This window comes from Berghia stephanieae, chromosome 4, assembly GCF_034508935.2.
Source record: "Berghia stephanieae isolate SIO BIC M18660-M18661 chromosome 4, UCSD_Bste_1.3, whole genome shotgun sequence".
Lineage (NCBI taxonomy): Eukaryota > Metazoa > Mollusca > Gastropoda > Nudibranchia > Aeolidiidae > Berghia > Berghia stephanieae.
In genome coordinates, this window is record NC_088363.1 from 24,567,099 (window position 1) to 24,584,754 (window position 17,656).

General features: G+C 33.3%; 1 protein-coding gene across 2 annotated transcripts; it reads left to right on the forward strand.

The window, feature by feature from the left end:
* The first annotated feature begins 75 nt into the window (after positions 1–75).
* Positions 76–17,408, forward strand: LOC144970284 (large subunit GTPase 1 homolog). 2 transcript variants are annotated; one of them, XM_078909758.1, is made up of 15 exons: positions 76–259; positions 3,735–3,858; positions 4,410–4,536; positions 5,687–5,807; positions 7,333–7,419; positions 8,181–8,267; positions 8,930–9,073; positions 9,703–9,784; positions 10,066–10,752; positions 11,083–11,226; positions 12,276–12,399; positions 12,728–12,807; positions 13,214–13,318; positions 14,068–14,115; positions 14,913–17,408. In XM_078909758.1, exons 2-15 carry the CDS (start codon positions 3,763–3,765, stop codon positions 15,150–15,152), a joined length of 2,172 nt encoding a protein of 723 aa, XP_078765884.1. In that variant the 5' UTR covers positions 76–259; positions 3,735–3,762; the 3' UTR covers positions 15,153–17,408. The 2 variants fall into 2 exon arrangements, with proteins under 2 accessions (XP_078765884.1, XP_078765885.1); XM_078909759.1 differs by lacking the exon at positions 14,913–17,408 and adding an exon at positions 14,504–14,660 and having other exon boundaries at positions 121–259.
* The last annotated feature ends 248 nt before the right edge of the window (positions 17,409–17,656 follow it).

The following is a 17,656-nucleotide window of genomic DNA, read 5'->3' on the forward strand; positions in this document are numbered from 1 at the left end:
ACTTAATCAAATGTGTCACTATGAAGGGATATTTAATCAAAATTTCAGATTATCAACGCGATTTATTAAATATCCGGTTTGTTCCGAAAATAAAAAATTGCACTATGTTGTGAAATTTGTGAACGAAACTTAGATATTAGAAGATTAGCAGTCAGTTGTCAAGCATGTCTACTATCAACTATCAGTATCAGCAGAGTTGTTAGAATTTGTTGGTAGTAGATCTATCGTCTATGACTTCATTGGTATTGGTAAACAAAAGGTAGATTGATTACTCATTATTTTCATGATTTCACGAATCAGGCTTGCCTCAATTTTAATTATCAGGTAAAATTTTGGATTAATTAAGAGTAGCGTAAAGAGTAAGAGTAATAAGTTAGTAAGCGGACTAACCATCGTGTACTATCTATCCATGAACAGTGGTATGTGTAAGAATATGATACTAACGGTTTGTCTAAGCACTAAAAAATAGCTCAATTTCGATGGCAAGACCCATCCCTTCGGGAACTTTACTCATGTCTGTGAGTAAAGACAGTCTCTAGATTTTATTATTCACACAAACTTATTCTCTGGTCTAACTTACTCTAAGATGAAAAACAGAATAATTTTTAATTTTTGAAAGTAAAGTCATCCTGGATTATCAAGTCTGGAATTCCTTTTTTTTTCTCTGATCATTTGCGTTTTTGTTTTGGGGCGAGATTTTTTACTTAGCCTATTTATATTTATTCATTTAGGCCTGTTTTTATTGTTAGATACTTCTGTTTTTCATTATTGTTGTTTTTTGGGGGTTTTATTTTTAGTGTGTGGGAACATATTTATTGCTGTGTCTCAATGTTTGTTGTTGTTTGGCTATTGAGTTGTTGTGAGTTGTTTTCAGGTTGGGTAAACTGTTGGGTGGCACTGTGAGTTCCATTCACTGTTGTGTGTTATTTATTCCTGTGAGTTTGTGACGTCACAATGGGTATAAAAATGAGATTGTCTTCATTTTCCAAGCTCTTCTTACTACAATATTGATAATGGAATATGTTGATTGAAATTAGTCAATTGTTTTATTTTTTTTATTACCCGACGAACATACTCTGAACTATTGGCATGATGCCTTGATACATGGCATTTTTAACCGCCCATATATGTCCTGAACAGCTGGTAGAATAAAGAGGGATTACAGGTTATGCAAAGACAATGGCATACAAACAAAAATGAGAGAAGAATTTGAAAATGCACTCATGATACAAAGCCAAAGTGAACCTGATAACGAAAAATGTGAAAAACAATTTGATATATTCCAAAAGTGTGTCAAAGCAACTGCAGAAAAGCATTTACCAATAGCTCAAATAAACAGCAAAAAGGAATGGATGACAAATGAAATTCTAAACCTATTTGAAGAAAGACGAAAATGCAACAGAGGGTCTGCAGAATACCAAACATTGAACAACCACATTAAATCCAAATGCATCGAGGCACACGAGAACTATCTGGACTGGAAATGCTGCGAAATCGAAAGAGAATACAAACCCAACCCCCAACAAGCTCACCAAAGAATAAAAGAACTATCAGGGAAAAGGAAAAGCAAAGCAGCAGGAAGTTGTATCCAAAACAAACAAGGGGAACTGCTATTTGAAGAACAACATTTAGAAAGCCGACGGGTAGAATACATAGGCGAACTGTACAATGATCCAAATAGAAATGAACCACCACTGAAATTCAAAGAACCATTAAGCGGACCAAACATCACCAAAAGTGAAATTGAACATGCCATGGAACGAATGAGGGATGGTAAAGCAACAGGCCCTGATGAAATATCTGTAGAGGTATTAAAAAGCCTAGGAGATCTAGCAATTGATGAACTTCACATATTATTCAACAATATATACAATACTGGGAAAATTCCAGAAGATCTCTGTAACTCTATTTTCATAGCAATACCAAAGAAAGCAGGTGCAGTCGAAAATTTTAGAACTATAAGTTTAATAAGCCACATCAACAAAATACTGTTGCGTATAATTATCAACAGGCTAAGGAATAAGATTAACCCCGAAATCGCAGAAGAACAATATGGATTCCAACCTGACAGAGGGACAAGGAACGCAATATACCTCCTCCTTGTTTTAAGTGAAAGAGCTATACAGGTTCAGACCCCACTATACCTCTGTTTTGTCGACTACAAAAAAGCTTTTGATAGAGTACGCCACGAAGAAATACTAAAACAACTGCACTCCATTGGCGCTGATGAGAAAGACCTCAGACTCATGCAAACATTATACTACACCCAGCAGGCATCTATCAAAATCGGAAACTCTACAGGAAATTCCATTCCTATTAAGAAAGGAGTCCGTCAAGGGTGTGTTGCCTCACCAGATCTGTTTAATCTATACCAAGAAACAATCATGAGGGGCATAAATAATATGGAGGGAATAAAAGTAGGAGGTCACAACATAAATAATATAAGATACACAGACGATACGGTACTCATTGCAACATCAGAAATCCAACTTCAAAAGATTGTTGACAAAGTGGTAGTAGATAGTGAAGCCAAGGGAATGGAAGTGAATATCACCAAAACGGAATGCATGGTAATACAGAAAAACCCCGAAAACAACAACACCTGCAATATAACGATTCACGGCGAGCAACTTACCAACGTAGAAAGTTTTAAATACCTAGGTTCAATAGTGACAACAGATGGAAGATGTAACCGAGACATACGAGCAAGAATAACTCAAGCCAAACAGGCCTTCATGGACCTTGGAAACATTTTGAAAAACAAACAGATGTCGTTCGGGATTAGATTCCGAGTCTTGAAGTGCTACGTGTGGCCAATCTTGTTATACGGATGCGAAAGCTGGACTACAAATGCAGAAACACAAAAGAACATTGAAGCTTTTGAAATGTGGTGCTTGAGAAGGATGCAGAGAATATCGTATACTGCACACAAAACGAACGAAGAAGTGCTAAAACAAACATACCAACAAAGGAAACTAATGCCCTTCATAGTGGATCGACAACTATCCTTTTTCGGACACATAGTAAGGAAAGATAAGAATGAATACCTGGCATGTTGTGGAAAAATACCTGGTAAACGCGCCCGGGGGAGACAAAGAAAAACACTCATAGACCAACTGAAGGGCTTCACCAACCTAACAATCCAAGAGCTGTTTGAAAAAGCAAGAGACAGGGAGGAATGGAGAGAGATAATTCATGCAGTATCCGAAGCCTGGACCAGGCATGGAACCTAGAAGAAGAAGATATGTCCTTTACATATATGGAGAACTGCCCACTTCAGTGGAGACTTTTCTTTTCTATTTCCTAAAATTTACCTCTCATGAACCAGATGGAGAAATCTGTTCACGACAAGTGAGATTCTCTGTTCTTTTCTTAACTTTTTGAGGGACTTGATAAAATGTTTATTCTGTTTCTGAGCAAGAATTTTATTTTAATTACTCATTCATTTCCTTCTCTGAAATTTGGTCTGTTTCCGAGTGAAACTTTATTTATTTATTTTGTATATTGGGATTATTTGTTGTCTTTTTGATCGAGATTTTCTTTTCATTCTTCTTTTTAGCCTTTTATGATTATATTTGTTCTGTTTCTGAGTGATATTTTTTGTTGGTTTATTCCTCAGAATTAATTAACAATAAAAATGAAAAAACAACATCAAAAAAGGAGGTTGGGAGGATATTGATATTACCATTTGCGACGTTCTTTGACAAGAATTTCTATTTATTTTGCCTCAACAGATTTACATTTAGATTTTAAGAAACAAACATGGGTCGCAAAGGGCAAAGGGCTCAGATGAGAAGCAGTCTTTTAGTAAAGGACACTCAAAGAAGATATGGACCCAGAAAAACTGTTGACAACTTTGTAAGTTTTGAAATTTTATATTTTTATATTTCTTTTGCAATATCTTGGAATATATTTTTATTATATGGTTATATAGCATGGATAAGTATATATGCAAACAGTCCATTTATTATGAATATAGACATACCTGCCAACCCATCCACTTTTGGGGAAATCATTCCAACATTCAATCTTCCTTTCAGCCATTCTTCCGTCATTGTCTCTAAAATTCTGATTTTCAAACATAATGATAATTATAAGAAAGGAGGTTGGGGGAAAGACTAATGTGAAGATGTACTGTTGACAAAGTATGTATGAAGATGAATTGCTCTCCCCTCCCCTTCCCTATTCCTTTATTGTGATCATATATATTGCTACCCGTGCCAGAATTTCCCATTTGGCAGATTGGTGGAAATATTTATATAGGGAATTGTCCATTGGTAAAATTCAGTGTTATATATACATTGCATGGTGGACAAAAGCCAAGTTCAAATTTAGGATTCTGAAATCAATTGGAAACATATCCAGGTTAAAAGTTATAGATCATTAACTTGTTATTGTTTGAATTTCAGGTGCACACTTCAGACCTTCAAGATGGAGTTAGCTATAATCGCATCAACTTCCAGTCAGTCACAGAGCAGAGTAACTTGGAAGATTTCTTGACAAAAGCCGATATGGCTGGTAGAGATTTCGCAGCTGGTAAACATTTATCTGAATTGATTATACAGTTTCAGGATAAAATTTATAGGCTTTGATATTACTTTTACTTTTAGGAGCATAGTTAGAGTCAGAACAACTGTATTTTATATTCTTTCACCAACAAAAACGGCCTAATGGTTTGCAGCAAAAACAAGGTTATACCAGTTTAAAGGGGAAGTATTGAAGAGTGAGTTCTCTGGGTTTGTTTTAAAGAGAAAACTGAACTTGTATTCCCAAATCTGAATTGATTATCAGACTAAAATTCAAATGCTCGATACGTGGTTTTTTTTGGTTTTGCTCTGACATGAGCAGTGTAATTTCTACTGATGAGGCAATAGATGTCAATATTCTCATACATAAAGCGTTTGTATAAATCATTCTACTGTCCTCTTTGCAAACCCCTCAAAGATAGTCTCAAGACACATTTGTAGACAGTAGCGTTTAATCTTAAATCTTCGTGCCACTGTGTAAGTATAGTGACAATAGGCCAAAATACAGATCTGTACGTATTCCAGGGTTTGTTCTTTCGATATCATTTGAATGGTTGAAAAACATTTGAGTTAGTTTTGCAAACATATAGCCTGAAACACTACGCGCACTCAATTTTAATGCTAATTTTAACAAAAACGTATCAGTTCTTTAAAAATTGTACTAAATAAGGACTGTAACCCTTCTAAATAGTAATTAGAAAATCTCAAGGACCATATAAGACAAAAAGGTTTAACGCAATTCATGGAACGAAGGCTTTAATTGTGATTTTCTAAGACACCAATCAGTCATGAATCCAAAACCCAGGTTTTTCTTGACTACATTGCATTGCAAGCTTTCTCCACAGAAACAACATTATCTTGAGATTTTAAAATCAAATTGAATTTGGTCCCAAATCAATGACATCAACAAATCAAAAACAAAATCATGAAAAGTGAAAATAATGGATCTGAGTGATTCTTTTTTTTTCTTTTTTTTTTTTTTTGTCTCAGAGTGTGTGTGTGTTTGTAAGTATATATGTGTACATATATATATATATATATATATATATATATATATATATATATATATATATATATATATATATATATATATATATATATATATATATATATAATATTTTGTTCTGATATGCCATTGATTGTAATCATTTTTTCTTCAGAACGTCAGAATTTCACAATCATCACAGACCCAGGACAAGGTATTCGACTTACAGCAGAGGATGTTAAAAAAATTTCAAGTGCTCAACATCAACATAAAGAACTGCTTCGAATTCCCAGAAGGTTAGCATTATCTTTTACGTTCTACCATTTGAGGTGCCCTTTGTGAACTTTTCTGTCACATTAGTTGTGTTTTGTTTCGTTTTTCAGAATAAAATAATTTCTCCTCAGCATATTTTGTTGAGATTCATTTTTTTTTTTACCACAGTACATCATGTTTTGATGGGTGAGCCCCCGGTGGAACATGCTAAAAAATCTATTAGAAAATAAGGGGGATAATTAATTTTTAATGGAAATTTGATCTCGCATGCTGGGTGGGGATCCTGACCTCCCATAGCGGGCAGGGAGGTACATACTGTGTCTTCTATCCCCTTATATCTTATCCAACAAGCTTTCTGTCTTTGTCTTGGAATGAGATTACTTAGTTTTTTCCGGGCCCTCGTCGGAGTCCTGGCTGAGAGGGAAACAGTCAAATGCATAGTTATTGTTTTGGGAGATGATATTTTTTTCCTTGTAAATCATCTCTCTGTTATGTATTATTATATTGGTTATTTTTAATGTATAATGTAAGCATTTGAGTGTATTCCTCTTTGTTGGATTTTGTGCTTGTGTCCGGATGAGACATAGGTGATCTCAAACTAAGTACATTGGTGGTATGCTCTTGGAATCTACATCTGATCCCTATTTGTTCCCATTCCCCTTTGTCTTACTTTCTCTTGGGTGCTTTAATTGTAATTCTAGAACTTTTTACTATCCCATTTTCTTCCTTTTTACTGGCGCTGATATAACCTAAATGTGTTGCAAGCGCCGTAAAACCCTTAAAAACAAAAACAAAACAAACGATCTCGCATGTTTTCTTCATTTATCAGAGACAGTGAACGAAATTGTTGGATTTTGTTTCATTGTTTATTTAGTTGTTGTAATTTTCTATTACTTAGCAAGTTTTTTACTGTGATATAAGAACAGAATATAATGACATGATCCAAATTGTTAGATTTGTTGTTTCATCAATCAAAGCTATGGCACTTTTTATTATTATTATTATTATTATTATTATTATTATTATTATTATTATTATTATTATTATTATTATTATTATTATTATTATTATCATCTGCTTTTTCTTCTTTTTCTTCTCCTTCTTCTTCTTCTTCCTTTTATTATTAATATTGTTATTACTATTATTATTATTGTTATTTTATTTTATTTTTGTTGATGCTAACTCTTTATAAAGTGTTCTAAAGGTTAATCTGAATAAAAATCATTTTGTTTGTGCTTTAGCTTTATAAAAAGTCCTGATTTTTAGAATTAAGTAATTGTATTTTTTTCATATTTTTATAGCTAACAATATGTGTTTGCTACATCATTCCATAACTCTATGTTTATCTTACTAGAAAGGCAAATCTCATATTTTATCAAGTTGCTGGATTCTTGCGGGTATCAGAATTGTGAAAGTCATTTCTTTATAAATCAGAAAATCAAATGTTTTTAAAGTAAGTTAGAATTATTTTGTTCAAAAGATTTTCAATTTTGGTTCAACGTGTATATCAGGATCTAAAGCATTTCTTATCTAATCATTTCACTACAGACCACACTGGGATGAATTTACAAGCAAGGAAGAGTTGCTGCTTTTGGAGAGAGACAGTTTTACAGAGTGGCGACGACAGCTTAATGAGTATGCTCTTGTTATTTGTTGAATTAAATTAATAAATAATGATAATAATAATTAAAAAGAAAGAAAATAATTGAAGGGTTTTTGGTTTTTTGTTTGTTTTTTTATATTATTTTTTTTTAAGCTCTGTATCATGTTAGAATTAAGAGATGCTAGAGTATTTTTTAATGACAGGGGCAGTTTTTCATTCAACAAATTTTGATTTCACTCAATATTTACTTTAAGGGGACCTGCATTGCCTTCATATTTGGTTGTCTGATATAAAAGGGGAGTAAGGACTTTTTTGTCCGTTTATTCCTTTGTATTTCATTTTCAGCACATGGTGCATCTTATAAAGCTTCACAAATTGTGGTTCCTGTCTCTCTCTCTTTCATTCCATTTTTTTTTTTTTTTGGTGCAAAATGATTTTGCTGACTGTGGTGTGAATATGTTGTTTGATACCAGATATGGCAATATGCACATCCACCGTGATACGTTCAAGGCTCACTTCTGCTTTTTTTATCCTTGAGCAAGACACTCAACCCTATTGCTCACTTGTTGGTGCCTGGCTGACACTTTGGCAATCTTTGTCTTTTTGCAAAATAAAAATTTTTACTTTATTTTGTTACGAGGACATGGTGTTTGCTGATAGACTTTCAGATCCATAGTTGTGATGACTTGGGATCAATTTTAAAATCTTTGAAGGCAATTCATTGGGAATGTTGTATTGATATTTCACATATTTTAATTGTTTTTTTGTTTTTTGTTTTGTTTTTTTTGTCTAGGCTTGAAGAACAGGAGCACATCGAATTAACACCCTATGAAAAAAATCTTGACTTTTGGAGACAGCTATGGCGTGTGATTGAGAGAAGGTTTGTGTTTTACTCAGCTGCGTAATAAGTTATTATTCTAATAACCTTGTGTTTTGGGGGTGGAGGGGGGTTGTTTGTTTTTTGTTTTTTTGTTGGGTTTTTTTTTTTTTTTTTGTGGGGGGGGGGGGAGTGGAAGGGTTTTAAAATGTCCAAGGTCTTTGCTTAATCACTCAATATTCTCCACAGTGTTTGATAGTCATTTGGTAATACTGCATTTTTAAAGATAAAGATGAACATTTTGAAAAAAGGAGATGTAGTATTGAAAAGAGAGATAGAGTTTACAGTGATAAGATTATCAATGGGCCTCACTTTGAGTGATCGTAAATTAGTATTACCAGGCAAATATCGCTGTAGAGTCCCAGTTAAATCGAGGGAAGAGATTCAGAACGCATGAGGTTGGAAATCCTTTGCCTTTGATCTGTAAGCTTACAAATTAGTGTCATTAATTTCATTCAAGACTGCATACTCTGCCTTCTACTACTTCAAAATCAAAATTCAATAACATCTAAACTTTTGGACTCTGATTAATAAAAAATATAACTATGTCTAATGAAAAATAAGTTAATAATTATATTTATGACTATCTCTGCCTAATCTGCCATTTTTTTTTAAATTGGGCCGTAGATCTTTATTCGTTTGTAATTTGATTTTTTTCCCCTCAGTGATGTTGTTGTGCAAATAGTAGATGCTAGAAATCCATTGTTGTTCAGGTGTGAGGATTTGGAAATCTACATCAAACAGGTGAACCACAACAAGACGCCAATGCTGCTTGTCAACAAGGCAGATTATCTCAATCATCAACAGAGGTGGGTGCCAGCCGATTGGACTAATGAGATCAGCATGTTTGGAGACTTTTGTCTTCAGTAATCTGCTTCAGAGTCATATAAAGATTGATAGCTACATATCTATATAACTTAAAAAGCAGCAATGATTATGAGTTGGTTTAATTGATTATTACTGCATTATAAAAACATTTTTCCTACAAGAACTTCTTGTTCTTGTTTTATGAAGAATACAATTTGAGACTTATTTCATGACATGAAACTTTTACAATTAGAGAGGATTTATCATTTTAGTGGTTTAGTTCATACCGATATATCTGCATCATAATATTAGAAATATGTTATACTGCAAAGGTAGATCTCATTCAGTGGCTTTAACATATTTCTAACCTCTCTATTATTTATTAATATATATTCCATAAAGTGGCTTGCATGGGTAACCTCTCTCTCTCCCTCTCTATCTCTTTCTCTCTCCCTCTCTATCTCTTTCTCTCTCTCTCTCTCTCTCTCTCTCTCTCTCTCTCTCTCTCTCTCTCTCTCTCTCTCTCTCTCTCTCTCTCTCTCTCTCTTTTTTTTTTTTTTGTAAAGAGTTATTTTGATTTTTATAAATAAATTATCATGATGTTTTATTAATGTTTATGACTTTCTAACAGAGAACAATGGGTGGAATATTTTAACAAGCAAGGTATTCAAGCTGTATTCTTCTCAGCAAAATCAGAAGCAGAGAAAGATTCAGTAAGTAGACGGATGAAAAGTTTATCATCTAAAGATTGGCAAGCTTGCATTTTTTTTTCACCTTAAAAACCATGAATATTGTCTAAACTTAATAAAAGATTTTTTTTTAAAAGTTTGAATGACTCAGCCTAAAGTCATAGCAGTCGTTAACAGCACACCAAAGCTAATCATTGTTTTCATCTTTGCTGTCTTATCTCCAATAATAATATTTTGATATTAAATAAGATTCTGAAGAAGTTGAGGTAAACACATTATGATATATTTGTTGTTTGTTTTTATAGGATTCAAGAAAAGACAGTCATGTACAGGACAAATTGGAAGAAAGTGAAGACACAGATGATGATGATGATGATGATGATGATGATGATGATGAAGAAGAGGATGATGAAAGTGCAGATGAATTGGAACAGATTGCAGAAGAGATTGACAACAATACTGACCCCATTGCCGTAACGTCATCTTCTTCTCTCCCTTTACCTTTACACAACACAGACACTTCGACAATTGAAAACAATTCCATGAATACCCCCGTGCATGCTAGCCCTAATGATATGGATTTAAAATCCTTGTCGATAAGAGGAGAATCAGCGTGCACAACTGATCTTGATTCAAATTGTTCTGATAATGAGAAAATGGGAGAAAATTCAACACGTAGTCAAGTCAGTCCAGAAAATGTTCCAGCTTCAACTACAGGAGAAAATGATAGCTCTGTTATTGACTCTTCTAGTGACAAGGCAAATAGTAAAACTCTTTTGCTTGAAAATAGTCCTGAAATTGTGACTGCAGATGAGCTATTGGATATTTTTAGAAAGTTGGCTCATCCATCCGTGTCAGCGCGCTCAGAGGATGTTAAAACAATTGGTATGGTTGGGTATCCCAATGTTGGAAAGAGTTCCACCATCAACGTGATCTTAAAGCAAAAGAAATTAGCTGTATCTGTGACTCCTGGACGAACTAAACATTTACAGGTAAAGATTTTCATGCGTTGTTGGCCTTTAAGTCGGTTTTGTTTAGATCTGATGTGAATAGTTACTAAAAAGTATTGTTACGAATGTCAAATTTGAAGGGTATTTCTATTGGAAAAATGCATCATAATTTCTTCAAAAGTAAAATCTAAGTTTATATTCGAATTTTCAGTGTTTGGTATTTGAAATACGATCAATAACTTCTTACTATATCAGCTGGTTATTTGATTTAAAATGGCTTAAGATTTTCAATTAGGTGTTTTAGATACAAGCCAATGATACAAAATATCAAAGGTCAAAATGATGTTGTCATGATTGTTTGTTATTCCTCAGACATTGTATGTTGATGATTCTATGATGCTTTGTGATTGCCCTGGTCTTGTGTTCCCATCGTTTGTCACCACAAAAGCACATTTGGTTATCAATGGTATCTTGCCTATTGATGAACTCAAGGACCATGTGTCACCTACCAATCTCATATCCTTTTTATTTTCACTGTGATCATTAGTAATCATTTAATAATCGACCGATGGTTATACGTTTAGAAATTAATTTAAATCAGAAATAAAGAAGATTTGACTCCTTGCTTTTTACCAATGTTGACAGACAGCTTTAGTAAGACATATAGAGCATGGGATACATATGTATCTTAAGCTTTAATTGTCTTCCGTCTTAGTCAAAAAGATCAAATGGTTTGAATCTTATCATTGCATATCATATATAGGTTACACTTCTTTTTAACTCTGATTTTACAATTATTGACTGTCATACAAGCCCAAGATTTATTGTTGAATCAGGGAAATAATCAAAGTATGAATATTTCAGTTTTGACGAAAGAGGTACCTTGAAATATCAAAAGATTGCTATTTTAAAAAGTCAGTTGGAAGGTAATTTGATTCATCAACTTTCTTTTGGGGATTGAAACGTCATCTTCATTTCTTTATTGCTATCGTCAGTTCAACAACTTAAATTTGTAATTGCACATGATTTTAGTATTGATTTACACCTGCAATGTTTTAGATTGTTATGAAATTATAATAACAATAATAATAGTAGTGAAGTAGTCCTTTTAGAGCCATAGAGGCCAAGTTTATCACAGTCTAGTTTCAAACGAGAAAACATAATTGCTTGCTATCCTTTGGACAGAAAGTTTATCTATGATAATTTCTATTTTATATATCGGACTACCCAATTGCTTGGCTAGCAAAAAAAAAAAAAAATGTATTGAAACCCATCCACTTGCTTGTGCCTTATGAATCTGCTGCTCAACACATTGTCTTATCAGGGCCTCAGTAATATATTAAATTTCAGTAATTCATAAATTTAACGGTGGACATTATATCTAAGCTATCAATTTCTTTTTCGATGTGTGATTGATCAATCAGAATTGTTTGATGCAACTATTTCTATATAGTTGTAAATTTTCAGACTAAAATAATTATTGTGATGAAAACAAATTTACACTTGATAAAGGTAATTGACTCTGTTGGGAACCATTGGTTTTTTTCCTTAACATCCTGTTCCACGTCTGTGATCACATACCCCGGAATGTCCTAGAGACAACCTATGGTATTTTGATTCCACGGCCCTCGGTTGATGAGGATCCAAATAGGCCTCTTAGAGCAGATGAACTTCTCAATGCATATGGAAGTAAGTGAAAATTTAATCAGATATGAGAAGTGAAAGTGATTTTCCAAGAATTTCAACCGATTATTTCTTGCCTGTTCTCGTTTTTCCTGATTTCCTAGCTGTTTTATCCTACAAATAAAAGTATGTATAAAATCACAATCAATGAGAAAGTTGGCCTTCATTTTGTGCATGCTGTATGGTAACATGTTGATAGATTTATTTATCATTTCTCAAAAAAAAAAATATATATTTTATTTTATTTGCTGTATTTATTATTATTGTTGTTATTATTATTATTATTATTATATTATTATTTATTATTATTATTATTATTATTATTGTATTACAGGCATGCGTGGCTTCATGACACAAAGGGGGATACCAGATGGACCCAGAGCCTCTAGATACATTTTGAAGGATTATGTCAAGGTTAGGTCATTATACAAATATGTGATGGTCTGATTAAAATGTGTTGTATGTCACACAAAATGTTTTCCAGCTAAAGGCAAACAAATATATATATTTTTTTTTTTTTCTTTAATTAAGATGCACTGAAATACTTGTAATTTTGTCTTTAAAATATTTTGAACATTTAGACTCGAGTTCTTCTCAGAAAAGATTGCTTTTTCCATTGGTATTCAGATTTTAAGGTTTTTTACCACGCATTTTTTTCTGCTTCTCAATGTCTGTTTTTATTGATATTATTATTGCTGTCCTCATTATTGCTATTATTTTCATGACTTAGATTTCTCCAATGAATTTGTGCTTTAAACAGAATTCATAATAAAATCATTATAGACTGATTAAAAATGTTTGTTTTCTAACAACTTGACAGGGGAAATTGTTATTTTGCAACCCCCCTCCTGGCATTTCTGCACCAGAATTTCAAGACAAAACAAGAATTTTTGAGATGGAAGCTGCTCGACCAGCTGTGAAAGCAGTAAGTTCGAAGAAGTTCTATCTTTGTAAATATTCAATCTATTAGGGGATTACATTTTTCATCGATTCTATCCCTTAGATGTGTCCATCACAGTGAATATTATTATAATGACAACTTAGATGTAAACAACTCATAGATGACAGTCCCGTTTGTTTCCATCCTTGAAATTATTATTTTGTTAGCAATCAAGGGCTGAACTAACTGAACTAGGTAGCAAATGCATTTACTAAATTGTTGTCAGATGTATGCAATGTGCTCTCTTTTTCCTTATTTTATATTAAGCTATTTTCTATTCATGGAAACCTTTTGTATAAAAAAACAAATCTATTACTCATACTGATAGAATTTCAAAAGCAAAGAGTGTTGTTGATTCTTGTCAAGGCTGGAATATTTTCATATATTTCAAAATAATCTTTTCATCCTACTCAACTGTGAGTCTGCTTACACATTTATCTATGTGACATCTGTTCGTAAAAGTGAATATTTTACTATTATGCACATTTCTTCGTTCAATCCATTTTTTGGAGTGGTGATGGATAGAGGGGAGGGTTGTTATTTATTTATTTACATGAATATTTTTTTAAAATTAAGATTTCTACAGTAAGGCAATATCTCTAAAGCAGTGTTAATATTACTCTTCCTTCCTTTCTCCCTTTCCTTAACGAGCACAGGTTAAAGGGCTTAGTATCTTTGGTTTGATCTTACAAACTAGGCACTATTTTTTAAATCACATCTTTTTACTTTTTCAGCCTCTGCCCCAAATAAAGAGTGCTATTGACAAAGAATTTTTCCAAAAGGTAAATTTTAAACACTTTTTGCACTTCTCTTGCCCTTTTCCTTAAACAAGATTATACAGAATGATAACAGGCAAAGGAAACAATAACAAAGCTTGAAGGCAAGATGTGGTATAAGGAGTTTAAGAATAAACTGTTTGTTATTCTAAGAATCTCGAGCTGAAATGCTATAAAATGCTGGCAATTATTATGAAACATAAAAATAGATAAAATTAAAATTGGGCGGTACAACAGCATAGTCTTAGCTTGACTTACAGATGGTAGCAAGTTTCCATCACATCCGCTAGACTGTTTGGTCTTGAATAAGAGTAAGACTCTTCTTCAAAGCTCATGGTATATTATTGCTTTTAAAATGGTCTAAAACTGTTCTGTTACTTTTGTGACATTACAGGCTCTTCCGGGAGAGTGGTAAAGCAATCAATATGACTTGAAACATCAACATAAAGAAGATACTAGAGGAAAGATAGAAGATAGGGGGATTCCTTGTAGGCTTCCCTCTAGACCAGGCCGATGCACCGAGGCAAGCCCAGATAGAGAAAGGAAAAGGGTAGAAGAAAGCCATGCTTCACGTTTTTATTTGTGCTCCTCAAGCCATATCTTGGGAAAGGCACAATATACTTTATTTTCATTATTATAATTATAACTATTGAAATAATAATTATTATTATTATTATATTATTTCTGTTATCTATATTATTATCATGAATACCATTTATCAGATTTCTAGATTTCTGATGATTATATTATTTTCATATGAACATTAATATTTATTCCTGAAATTCAACTTCCTCTCTCCACAGCGTCAAAGTAATGTCCATTCTTCAGGAGCCCGAGGTGTGAAAGGATATGTGAGAGTTGATTGTCTGAAACCAACATCCAGCATGAGAGACGCCGATGGAAACTCCATCGATGGAAGCATTGCTGGAAGTAGTATGTCTCTGAACAATGTGGGAGTTTGTGGGAAAAAGGCTTGGAAACAAAACAAAAACAAGAAAAAAGAAAAACTGAGAAAAATTCACAGGGATTTGGACACCCACTAGATCAACGTGAATTTGTGATAATAAGAGTTTTATTGTATGAGATGTTGTTGTACAGTTTTCCAAGTACTGTGAGACTTGTTTCAAAAGGACATTTAATGTCATCTGTGAAGCAAGCCCAAATTTATTTCAGCATTGATTAATTGAGAAAAAATGTTTTGTACATGGTCTGAATGATATAATCAAGTGGTATTGATATTAAATTTGAATGATTTGGTCTCCCATTATTCAAATTAATTTTCTATCCATGAATTTTACTGGGTGGGGTTCCCGACCTCCTATAGTGTGCAGGGAGGTACTTACTGTGTCTTATATCCCCCTATATCTGTTTTCCAACTTGATTTCCGTCTTTGTCTTGGAATGAGATTACTTGGTTTTGTCCTGGCTCTGGCCGGATACTCTGGCTGAGAGGGAATCAGTCAAATGTATAGTTTTAGGAGATTATATTTTTTTCCTTGTAAATCATCTCTCTGTTATTTTATGTATTATATATGATTGTTAATATTTGAATGAATTCCTCTTAGTGGGGATTCTGTGCTTCTATCTGGATGAGACTTTTAGGTGATCTCAAACTAAGTACTTTGACAGTGTGCTCTTGGAAGCTACATCTGTTTCCTATTTGAACCAGTTCCTCTTTGTCTTACCTTTTCTTGGGTGTTTTAATTGTAATTCTAGAACTTTTTACTAGCCCGTTTTCTTCCTTTTTACTGGCACTGATATGACCTTAATGTGTTGCAAGCACCGTAAAACCCTTAAAAACAAACAAAACAAAAAGCATATCCATGAACTTTGTTCCAACATAGTCCAATATCAATTTTGAAAAGTGGCACGTCTAAAATCTACTCCAGCTATGGTTTTGGTGCCCGTTTCTTAATTTCTGGATCATTTACCGGTGTTCACCTCAAGTAAATTGATATAAATTTGTTGTGCTATTGTTGCCATGATTCTTCAAGATAATGGTGTCTTTTTACAACATTCATGAAAACTAACTTTTGCCACATTGTGGACACATATACACCTTTTACACACCCACACCCAGTTTGTTTATCGTATTGACAAGATTGGTGGAATGATTAATATTCATTTCATTCTTGATGAATTGAGTATGTACCTTATTTTGTAAATACGGAGGTTTGGGTTAATAATAATATCGATGTCTATAATCTCCGTTTATTCTAAAATGTCTACAGGTTTTCGTATTCATGATTCAAGATTAGTTCATTTTGGGTATAATGATGGGTTTTAAAATTTTTCTGTTTGATACCCATAATGTCCAAGTGTTACTTTAGTATTTTAAAAATACGTAAAATTAATTTACTGAGACTCAAATTGCAAGAATGTGGTTTTGTGGTATGACACTCGCTTTCGGATCGGAGAGTCCTTGGAAAAGGCTCTTTACTCAACATTCTCTCACCGTAGTCAGGTGTAAAATGAGTACCTGGTCGTTAACAGCGTTGTCTCTGTCTGAAAAAAATGTAATATCGCCTAACAGGCGTCATGTTTCGTTCTACATGTTATGTGTTACTGTTTGTCAGGGACCCCTTGAAAGGCGCTTTGAGCACATTTAGTGGATATTGCTCTATATAAAAGCTCAAGGTTTTTTTTAATTAGTTCTAAAATGTTATAGGGCTTGACTTCAGTAGTAATATTCATATGTTGTTCACTTAAAACCCTGCCAGGTACCTTCTTAAGAATTTTGAATAATAACTGGATTAATGGAGCGTGGTTAAAGCTGGTTTCAGTTTTATTTTGGATAAATTTTATGGTGGGGGGGGGGGGGGTGGAATGAGAGATAATATAATGAAGACAATGATACTAATGCTAATGCAACCAGGGTCAGATATTGAGATGAAATAACTGTTCTAGGTATAATTGTAACTGATCGACGTGAGAGGAATGATCAAGGTGATGGTTTTAAGGGCTGGCTAAACCATTAAGTGGTTGGGGTATTTGGCAAGGAATTATATATTATACTAATACTATTAAAAATGGTCCTGAGGGCCATGGGCTGCTCTTGGAATAGTAAGTATCTGAGGTCTATTTTTATTTTTTTTTCAAAAGGACATCCATTCAAGAATTTTTTATTTTTTTTAATTGTATGAATTCATTTAACGTAATACAAAGTCTGGATATTTGGATATTTGACACGAAAAGAAGCTGCTGGACATGTTTCTGTTTACTGTTGAATGTTAATGCCTGATATTCATTTGATATGCATCAATTATTGGAATTAAATAAGATAATTCGTTGAAAAATAAAGTTGTAATTTTGTTATTGTTTTCTATATTATTTTGTCTTTTGAAAATTATCTCCTTGGGTGGCGTCTTTGACTTCCAATTGCGGGTAGGATGGTCAATTGCTTTATCTTCTATCCCCTATATCTGTTTTCCAAGTTGATTTCTGTCTTTCTCTTGGAATGAGATTACTTGATTCTATTCTGAATGAAGTTCTTAGCTGGGAAGGAGACAGTCAAATGTATATGTAGTTATAGCTTTGGGAGATGAATT